We start from the raw sequence: 11,358 nt of genomic DNA, 5'->3' as shown, positions 1-11,358 counted from the left end.
GAGAATAAAAGCAGGACTGCATGGCACCTTCATACACTCTCCTGGTCCTGAGTACAGCAACATCTCTGGTAAGTGAAGCATTCATTTCATCAGCTGATTGTGTGTAGTCATAATTTAATCACAGTGAAAATGTGAGAAGAGCCTTGGTGCCAAGCATGTACATTTAAAAACAGGATCCAAAAGGAGGAAATCCTAATTAGTCATTTAATAGAGTAAACAAAATGTTTATAAGACAAATTTTTAAAAATAATATTCATTAATTAATTATAATAGATTTTTTTTAAAAATATATATGTTTAATACTTGGATAGTTTTTTGGATAGTTATGGGTTTTGAGTTTTCTTTTCTAAACAAGAAACACTGATAGCTTTCCACACAGAACCCTTCAAAAATTCTAAACCAAGGTGCATTACAACAAATGCACCTACATTTTAAAACAGGTTCCAAAATGCTAAAGTTATAATGAGTCATTTACAGTGATGAAATGGCACAAATGAGTGCAGGTATGTTAATGAACAGGGGAAGTCGCTAATCTAATTTGTTCAGTATGGCTGAACTTGGAGTCGGTGTGGGAAAATATCCCTTACAGAGTTTCCATAACTTCGATAGTCACCTTGAATGCACCACCACCACCACCATCATCATCATCATCATCATCAATATCATCATAATGATCCTCATCATCCTCCACTATAAATAACAGCTCACATGTTTATTAATACATCTGCTTGTGAAATTTTAACCTTAATGATGGTGAGTATGCTTTACAAAACCTTCACGACTGAATGAACAAACATAGGGTTGGAATTCACTCTTATAGTGTTCACGTGTATCCAGGTTTATTCACTGTGGATTGCTTTGTAGGAAAAATCAGACCATTATTGTGCACTAATTTGTGGGAGCAGCTTCAAATAGATTCTTAGGCACTAAGCAATAGCTTGCATTTCTAAAGAACTGTGTGATAAATGTGACAGCTGAATGACTGATTTTTTTAAAATGTTTATTTAATGGATGCACTCTTTCACTTTCCACTTATTGTTCAGCCTAAATGCACATGTTTAATGTGTGTGGATTATGGAAAAAAAACCCAGTCTGAGCATGTCAGCTTTTACACTATAAGTTTCAGTTTTCTATTTGTCTCAGTGAGGAGTCTTTCTTCTCTCTCTCTCTCTCACTAGGTTTCTGTTTACTGAGATTCTGTTCAGTCAAAGAAGGATGTCTCAGGACTGTTTCATCTGCCGCTCCTGTAAGTACATTAAGACTTTTTTACAAGTTTAACTGTAGCTTGTATTGCCTTTGTTTATTTTAGATGTAAATATTCTTCTTCTTGAAAAAAAAAATTATTCCCTACATACAATACCCCGCATAAGTATTCACCTCCCTTTAAGTTTTCCATATTTTGTAGTTTTATTTAGAGTCTGGAACTGCAGTGGAAGTTAACAGGGATTATATGTCATACATCTACACAAATGAACCCTTAATATTAAAGTTTGCAAAATGATTTACAAAAAAAAAAAAAAGGAATGATTGTTCAAGTATTCACCCTTATTTCTGTGAACCCCCTCAATTAGTGCCTCAGAAGTCACATAACTGTTGAAGTGTCACATGATCTCAATATATCCAGAGTTGTTAGAGAACATACAGAAACAAAAAGCATCATGTAGACCAAGTCCAGGGAAAAGTTCTGGAAAAGTATGAGTCAGGATTTGCTTAGAAAAAAATAGCCCAAACTTTCCCAAACATAGCTGCAGAGCACCGTTTTTAAAATGGAAATAACATGGCAAAACCACAACTCTGAGGTTTAACACCGAATGTCAGTGACTGGGTGGAGAGGGGATTACATAAATAAATGTATAATCATAAGAATGACACTAAAACATCACTGAAAAAAAAAGTATTTAAATGGTTATTTGGATAAATAGGGTTCTTAGCTTCCTAATGAGGCTGTACCTGGAACTCTTTCCGATAGGAAAATACTTACTTGTTGGTTTATACTGTACATCAAACCTTTAAGGCTTTCCCCAGAGAGACAAAGAACTGTCAGTGGTTGATTAATAGTATTAATAGATTAAAAGTATTCTTTAACCAGTGTGTATCAATGAATGAAAGCAGAAACCATGTGCTCAATCCTTTTGCAGCACAGATCCTTTTATCTGTAAAATAAATTCAAAGAACTCCCTCAGTAGATTAATTTTATTAACATAATATGGACAGCTACACTCACTGTACACCAACATGACCCATATGATTGGCTGATTAGATAACTGCATGAATGTGCACGTGTACCATTCATGCACATCATGCAGTTATCTAATCAGCCAGTCATGTGGCATAAGCACAATGCATCAATCATGCAGATACAGGTCAAGAGATTCGGTTAATGTTCACATCAAACATCAGAATGAAGATAAAGTGTAATCTCTGTGACTTGGGTCATGGCATGGAAGTTGGTACCAGATGGACTGGTAGTGTGTTTTAATATTAAGTTCATGATTTAAATGTGTTCAATAATATTTTGGCTAGCGATAGAGATTTTTAATTCTGAACGCCACTGACAGAATGCATTAGGTCCAAGTTGACATTATTTACTGGCTAAGGTTTTTGAGTTATTGAATTAAACCCATTCAAGTGATCAGTTAAATAGGCTAATAATTGTAAGAACTAAATAATAAATATAACATCTTTGATAATGGTGTTTTGTGATTTCCACCACTGTAACAAAATTGAAAAAAGATCCCCTAGTTAGGCTTCACAGACCCCTGTCTGTCCTAAGACAGATGTTGAGCACCACTGCATTAAGCGATTGATGCTTCTTTCACTTAATTTAAAATTACAAAGAAAACAAAACAATTGTACTTAGATAAAAATTTCTGCAAGGGTTCTCTGGATAGGGTTCTGAGTTTCCTATTCGACTTCTACTTAAAATTAGTTTTTTGATAGGGAACACTGTCACAGGGTTTTACATACAGTAGAACCTTTAATGGTTTCCCCAGAGGGACTACAGAAGAATCTTTACAGATTCAAGGGTATAACAACACAAACCAAGGTGTATAACAACAAGCAGCTCTAAAATGTTTAAACACTCTCTGGTTGTGTGTGGCTTGTGCATAATATTGCCTTGACTAAATATCGTATTTGTGATTGTCTAATGCAATAAACCCTTAGACAAACACTGAGGCAGTAAACCATAAGCTTCATTTAATATTTAATCTGGCTTCTCATTATAGTCACCATGCTCCAGGTCTTTGATTATATGTTCCTCATTTACTTTAATTTCCTGTAATTTTCTGTTTGAGAGTACAGAACTAATTTTTACTGTTGCACTTGTTTCTAGTGTTGATATCTTCTGCATATTCTACACACTTAGAAACTTAGTGATGTACACTATGTTTCCAAGTGAAAAACATACAGTAGTCTTCTGAGCACAGGCTTGGACATGTTGGAAAGGGATCAGATAAGATCAAAGGTGGGCTTAGAAACTGAGATACCATAGACTGGATGGCTGAAGCTAAAGGACTAGGGACATTGATTCAGTGAAGGAAAGTAGAGTAGCAGGGCTATCTGACGCAAGCAGGACAACAGCAGTGATGGAGACCACTGCTGCATGTTCTACTGTGATGCTGCCTTTCAATTTATTTGAAGAAAAGCAAGTCAATTTCATGCTTTTCTTCATGAGTGACAAATGAAGTTTTACTAAGCATAATGTTCACATCAGAGTTAATATGGTGCAATGTTTTAAACATTTCAGTAGTAGAATAAACTGTGACTAAAGTGTCAGTTACATAGTTGACAGTGACACATAGTCATGTAGTTGACAGTGTCTTGTAGTCACATAGTAGACAGTGTCATGTAGTCAAATACTTGACAATGTCATGTAGTTACACAGGGCTATATGTAGCATTGGTGACTTAAGTCAGAGACTAAAGTCCAAAGGTTATGTCAATATTTTCACAGGGAGATTTACAGGTATTATGGTTATCCAAGTTTTGTTCATCCAATTATCTAGCTCTAGAGGAAAAAAATGTTAGGATATATCCACTCATGACCACTCATTGGTTACAAATTCAGACCATTTCCAAACTGATTTCAGATTCTGTGACTATACATTCATGGCTCATGTTCTATTCATCCTGTGACAGTGTAATGGCCTAAATTGCCATTAATTAATGTATGCTTGTTAGGGCCCTTGAATGGCCAGGATCCCTGAGCACGTGCCCAGTAGACCCGGCCGGTAATCTGTCCCTGCTTGATAGTATCATGTAGTTGACATTGATGCCAAAAAATGTATGGATTACAACTGATTCTAAAAGCCAAACTAGACAGCTAGAATCATAGGCAAACCTAAACAATAATAACAAATCAACAAGTTGGGTCACTGAGCAATCTTTAAAAAGCTATGGAGTGGATGTATGCCTTCGGCTTGTGACATTATGCACCTGTCATTCATGTCTCACGAAATTATGAATAATTTATCAAGTCAGATTAATTGTGCTACATAGCCTCACTACACAAATCAACACTTTAAAAGTGTCCTCTTAATTTACATTTTTATTTGACGTTTTTCAGTATCTGTTGTGATTGTGCTGTTCATCATCTTGAGTGCCAGTGGATATCAAGATCCTATTTCAAAATGTCTTCAAGATGATGACTATGATGAGCTTCTTAAGATAGTCAACCAAGGCCTTCCCCCATCAAAGACCCCTCACCGTGTGGCCATCATTGGTGGGGGCATTGCTGGACTTACTGCAGCTAAGTTCCTAGAGGATGCTGGACATAAGGTAAATGGAGCTTAGTCCACAATCCACATCCATGTATTCTCTTAAGACAGACTAATGCAAGATTATGTACAGTAGATTAGGTTTATATGCAATTCCTGGCTTTCCTGCATAAACTATTTGGAGAATTACCAATTGTCTCTTTACAATTTCCACCATCTATTGTACTATGTGCAAAACCCTGACAAGGCAGTGACAGAAATGAAGATACAGGCAAAATAAATTACATTTTCAAAACTGTCATTCTGAAGTCATGGTCTGCTCACAGTGAACATCAGCTCTGCCTGTGTAAACTTTCTGTCACAGGCTGAAACTCACTACAACACAAACAGCCAATAAATGCACTTCATTATTAACCACACACACAGGTGTAAGCACTCACTCATCACCTGCTCATTCTCTGCTACTCCTCTTCCCATTCACACCCAGTGCTTGATTCGCTCTGGCTGCCACAATGACATGCTCACATTTGTTGTACGGCACAGCACACATGTTGTAATGCTGGACAAAAAAAACTTATGGAATCTTAGAAAAATCATACAAAATAAAGAATTAAAAATTATTCTCTTGTTGCAAGTGAAAGCAAAAGTGTTATTTTGAATGAAATTCCTGGGTGAACATTTTTGCCATCTATATGCTACATACTGATTTTTGATTTTCCTTCCCTGATACACATGACCAGCTCATGAATACCTTCAATCAATTCGGAAACCCCATTATAGACCTTATGTTTATATGTACTACAATCTGTATTTATCAGAATTTGTGTTTGGATTTAAATCATCAGTGTTTACATGAATGTTAATTGAATAATTATTTAACGATTCATTAGGTTACAATCATAGAAGCAAGCAAGCAAATAGGTGGAAGAATTAATACATACAGGAATAGAGCAGAGGGCTGGTATGCAGAATTTGGTGCCATGAGGATCCCAAGCTTCCACTGGTGAGTTAAACTTCTATACCACAAGCTCTGTGGTAAATTTTTGTCTGAATCAGAGGATCTTAATGTTTTTTTTTTAACCCATTATACTTTACATATGCTATTTGTTAAATCTGATCTAAACAGTTATTAGCATCAAGCATTCAGCATATAAAATCAGCATATAAAATCATTTCAGTATACGTTTTTAACTTTTTTTAGTGGGAAATTTAGACATGTACCCTACTATTAACTTTCTTACTAATGGATAAAGATTGATAAATTATTTTAATCAGCAGCAGACTATTTTCATAGATAATGAAACAGAGCTGAGCTTAAATCACAAGGTTAGGCAAAGCATTTACAACTAGAGGAATCAAATCTAGTCAAGTCTAATCAAAAGGGTAATAATTAACCCAGTAAATAATAATTTTGATAATGGTCGGTTGTGATTCCCACCACTATAACAAAACTTAAAATTTAAAGTCTCCGCTTCACTTTGAGAACCATAGGTCTACAGTATATTTCAGGTCATATTATTTCATACCTTCTTTCTTTCTTTCTTTCCAGGATTCTCAGGAATTTCACATCAAAGCTGGGTCTGAAACTGAACAAATTCACTGAAGAAGACATAAATACTTACTATTACGTCAATGGCCTCCTTCACAAAACTTACAAAGTAAAGGAGAATCCTGATGTGCTAAACTACCCCTTAAGAAAGGAGGAGAGAGGAAAATCAGCCAGTAAACTTTTCAATGAATCCTTGTGGAAGGTCTGTAAGAGGGAACCGCTATTTTAATTATTATTATTATTTTTTTTTTACATGTTTCATTAGCCTGATTGAAAATAATTTTCATTGTTTTCTAGATTAGAGAGTATATAAAGTCATATGGCTGCAGTGCAATGATACGCAAGTATGATTCATACTCTCTTAAGGTAATGACCCTATAACTTGAATTATTCTAACTTCAGTTAAACCTAATCAGTTTGGTTATGAACAGACGTGTGTTTAATTGGACAGGAGTATTTGGTGAGAGAGGTAAACATGAGTGATGGAGCCTTGCGCATGATTGGAGACATCCTTAATGAGAACAGCTTCTACTACATTTCTCTCATGGAGAGTCTCTACCTGCAGTCTGATGTGAATGATGACACATCGTAAGTAGAGTTTAATAAGATGTGCATCGGGGGTGGACAGATCACTTATGCGGGTGCTCGTTACGCACATATTACTTATCAGTTACATACCAGTTTTTTATTCACAGTTGACAAGCAGGTTTATTCACATGGACAAACAGGTTCAGTAAGCTCATGCAGAATCAGTTAGTAGAGAAATTCTACTCCTTGTTGACTTTTGCAACAGTAAACTTTTCTTTTGATATGTTTTGGTTCATTACTTCGCAGTGATGCGAAGTACCTCAAGGCTGTGCCGTACTTTACTCTGTTTCCGCATCCCGCCAAAGGAACTGAGAATATGATCTGGCTGTTGGTGGGATTTTTACTAGGCACGTTAATTAGCTTAAAGAGATGCTAGGCAATATTTCCAGGAATATGAAGGGACGTGGAAACGCTGACAAAACTGAGCAAAACTGAGCAAAACTAGTGAGCAGAAAAACAGTGCAACACAACACACAGTCACAGAAATGAAGACGCTAGTCAGTTTCAGATAATGTTTTATTTGCAATGAGACACCACAACATTTTAGCCAAAGTCTCTTAGTCTTTTTTTTTTGAGGGTGCAAGCACTATACGTCATGACCTGTGACATTTAAGATTATGACTACATAAAATCTCCCCTCCCATGGATTCAAGCGCTCCTTTATTTTCCAGCACAATTTTGCAGTCACCTACTGTGGCTCTACTATGTTAGTGATAATTGTTGTAGGTGATATGTAAGGAGTAGAACACGGTGAGGCATGCTGCTTTAGGAAGACAATCCATGCTGCAAAGCAGATTTACTGTTACAACTCCCAAGTTGATTATTTCCTACAACAGCATGTTTTATTCCTCTTATACCACAGCAATTTGTCAACGATTGCAATGATACGATTTTTTTATAGTGAGTTTAGAGTTTAATGTTTTGGAACGTCCTTGAAACAAGTAAGTTCCCATTATCACTTACATTATAGCAGCTATAAATAGCTGTTCCTTCACTAGCCTCTCTTTTTTTCCTCTTGAAGTTAATAAGACAAAAAAAGAACAACAACAACAACAAAAAAAAAACAGCTTGTCATGTTACCAAGAAACCAGAAAGCACGAAATGTCTCTGTTCTGAAGACTTTCATGTGGTGGAAAACTTACTGACTATAACAGTAGTAATAGTCTTTTATTACTATTAAGTGCTGACACTGGAGACTCCTTCCATAAATGTTAAATAAACGTGTCCTTACCATATCAACAGTTATATGTCTTTGTTAGCTAATAACACATTTATTATTAGGCTTAGATTATGTATTGAATGTATGGAGTGTCCGCCATACAAGTTCCTATGAATGAGCTGTTGCTATAGCAACGATAACATTAGAACAAGTGCTGTAATGTAAACACGTGATTTGAATTACAGCTGGCACTACTGTCAGAGCTGCTGTTATAGAAAATTAATCAACACCTTGTGAGCAATCAGATTTGAGAATTCAACAGTGGTATAAATATAAGTACTTCTTTATATTATGTTCTTTTCCAGATATTCTGAGATCACAGGTGGCTTTGAAAAGTTACCCAAAAGTTTTTATCAAATCCTCAATGCCACAATCCTCCTCAACTCAAAAGTCATAGGCATCAGTCAGACAAAAAGCAACGTGACCGTGTTTTATGAAGAACAGCACAACTCTTCCTTTGTGACCCAGCAAACGTTTGATTATGTCTTGGTGACGGCTACGGCCAAAGCCACTCTCTTCATCAAGTTCCAGCCTTCCCTGTCACCCTTGAAGATGGAGGCCCTGCGCTCAGTGCACTACTCGAGCTCCACCAAGGTTGTGCTGAGCTTTAGCCACAGGTTCTGGGAGGACGAAAGCATTTGGGGTGGCAGAAGCATTACAGATTTGCCCTCGCGCTTCATCTACTACCCCAGCCATAGCTTCCCTGGGAAAGGAGGAGCCCTCCTAGCCTCCTACACCATCTCAGATGACTCCTCACTCTTCCAAGGAATGTCCGATGAGGAGCTGAAGTTAGTGGTGCTGAATGATTTGATGAAGATCCACGGAACACACATCCAGGACCTCTACACTGGAGGTGTTGTGAAGAAGTGGGGATTGGACCCATACAGCCTTGGAGCCTTTGCTATCTTCACCCCCTACCAGCAAACTTACTATGCTAAAGCTCTGGCCATGAATGAGGGTAGGATTTATTTTGCTGGGGAACATACAGATATGCCTCATGGCTGGATTGAGACTTCTATGAAATCTGCTCTCAAAGCAGCTAAGAACATAAACAATGCTGTATAACAAGAAACTGACCAAATATTGGCATGCAAATAGTTTAAAGCAGAGGTATTCAAACTGTGTGGCGTGAAGTAAAAGGAGGAATTTTGAAGGAATCGCAGTGGGGTGGGGGTGATTGAAATCTAAAAAAACTGTATATTTAAGGAAACCTGCCAACCTTTACACATTTTTTGTAGTAAAAAGAGCAGTCTTCTTTTTTCCCCTAATAAAAATGACTGATGAGGCAAATGTGAATCCAGAATGATTGACAGTTGTGCAGGTGATTTGACCTCTCAGCTCGAAAGATGTGCTGATGCTGCATCCTCGCTTTCTCTCATGGTAAATGACATGTTTTTTTTAGTTCATTAATATAAAATAAGGGGGGTACGGTGGCTTAGTGGTTAGCACTGTTGTCTCACACCTCCGGGCTTGGGGGTTCAATTCCCTCCTCCACCCTGTGTGTGTGTGTGGAGTTTGCATGTTCTCCCAGTGCTTCCGGTTTCCTCCCCCAGTCCAAAGACATGCCTTGTAGGCTGATTGGCATTTCCAAATTGTCCACAGTGTGTGAATGTGTGTGAGATTGTGCCCAGGGTGTTCCCCGCTTTGTGCCCTTAGTCCCCTGGGATAGGCTCCAGGCTCCCCCATGACCCTGTATAAGATAAGCTCTATGGAAAATGGATGAATGAATGAAGGAATATGAAATAAAGTCAATCAGTACATCTCCAAATTAATTATCATTAAATAGTATACAAAATCAGTTAACTATATTTATTACGGATGCCACCGAAATGTTTGGGTCGAAATTAATCAAGGTTTCATTAGGATTTTCAGCTGAAAGGGATACAAGGCTGAAAATTTTGACAAGGGGTAAAAAAAAAAAACATTAGGCCTATAACACAGTGTAAAATCTAACACTTTATTAACAGTTTTGAAGATAATTATAACTGGTTTATAACAGTGATTTACAACTCAGTTTGTTTGCTTTGCTCTCTTGCGATGGTCAGAAAGCATTCAGGTTTCAGGTGGGACATAGACAAGTGATTTGTAAAAGGATTATATAAACAGTAATGTTTCTTACTGTTCTCTGCCTTATACAACTCCTTTTCTACTGTATTATAAGACTGTGGTTCTATTTACTTGCATTTTATTTTCCAGTCAGTAATTTGCCTTTTTTTCCCAGGGGGTTTCTGGGGGGGTGAGAACTCTGGGAAGTGGGACTCATGGAGAAAAAAGTTTGAATATATCTGGTTTAAAGGGTACAAAAACATTCAATTTTTATCAGTCTTTGGAGTTCTCATTCTCATTTCACTCTAACAAAAAAACCTTCGAAACTTTATAATAAATCATATGTTTTATTAATAAACAAATTTGATTCGTGGTGCAGAGTGTGAATTAATCATAATGTTACACTGCGATCAAAGTGTTTACCTCGATGACTGTTATAATGTATATTTAAATAAAACACATTCTTCATACAACTAAATAGTATAAATCATGTGTTTGTTGCCCCTGGCATCAGTTTTTTTTTTCTGTTTAGATACTGGAACAATAAAACCTGATGTAGGCAATACTTCTATGTTTTCTACAGTATGTGTAATTAATATTTCTATGATGGATTGCTCTACCCTGCTAAATTTGGCTGCAACTGACTGTGTGTTCAAACAATTAAAAAAAATTTTTGTAATACTAAATGAACATCTAGACAGAAATAATCATAAATCATCACCTCTGGCTTGCTCATTAGGGATACATTTGTAAGTTTAAAACTTATATCCTGAATTTATATATTTCTATAAAGCTGCTTTGTGACATTGGCCATTGTTAAAAGTGCTATACAAATTGAATTGAATAAACAAGTGTAACTATACTAGCCTTTTAATAAAGCAGAATATTTTTTTTAATTCACATAAGTATTAGCAATAACAATTATAAATCACGTTTACATAAAATCAAAGTATAGGTTTCATACTCATCATTAATTGACATTAACACAATATTAGCTAAAGCTAAAGACAGAAGTGTTAATGTAAATTAAACATACAAGACAAACTCAACTTATTGAACTTCACACAGGTCACGGATTGAGAAGATTTGCCAAGAATTTAGTTAAGATTAAACTTTTTTTTTTTTTTTAATTTTCAATATTATTAATTTAAGAAAACATTAACCATTAAAAATATGCTAACCCTTCTCAGGCAACAATCTCTCTTTTTTATTTGTTTGGCTGCATTTGCTCTTAAGTAA

General features: G+C 36.2%; 1 protein-coding gene across 1 annotated transcript; it reads left to right on the top strand.

The window, feature by feature from the left end:
• Positions 1–10,843, top strand: il4i1 (interleukin 4 induced 1). Its single transcript, XM_026924084.3, has 8 exons — positions 1–68; positions 1,179–1,246; positions 4,567–4,778; positions 5,608–5,720; positions 6,267–6,468; positions 6,564–6,632; positions 6,718–6,854; positions 8,379–10,843. The coding sequence occupies exons 2-8, from the start codon at positions 1,216–1,218 to the stop codon at positions 9,136–9,138; spliced, it is 1,524 nt and encodes a 507-aa protein (XP_026779885.1). The 5' UTR covers positions 1–68; positions 1,179–1,215; the 3' UTR covers positions 9,139–10,843.
• The last annotated feature ends 515 nt before the right edge of the window (positions 10,844–11,358 follow it).

Source organism: Pangasianodon hypophthalmus, chromosome 14 (assembly GCF_027358585.1).
Source record: "Pangasianodon hypophthalmus isolate fPanHyp1 chromosome 14, fPanHyp1.pri, whole genome shotgun sequence".
Classification (NCBI taxonomy): Eukaryota; Metazoa; Chordata; class Actinopteri; order Siluriformes; family Pangasiidae; genus Pangasianodon; species Pangasianodon hypophthalmus.
This window is presented reverse-complemented; position numbering and strand designations above follow the sequence as displayed.

Coding starts and splice junctions, on each gene's coding strand:
- il4i1 (XM_026924084.3), top strand. CDS start 1,216: ATGTCTCAGGACTGTTTCATCTGCCGCTCCT. Junction 6,633..6,717: donor ATGATTCATACTCTCTTAAG/GTAATGACCCTA, acceptor TTAATTGGACAG/GAGTATTTGGTGAGAGAGGT. Junction 6,855..8,378: donor GATGTGAATGATGACACATC/GTAAGTAGAGTT, acceptor GTTCTTTTCCAG/ATATTCTGAGATCACAGGTG.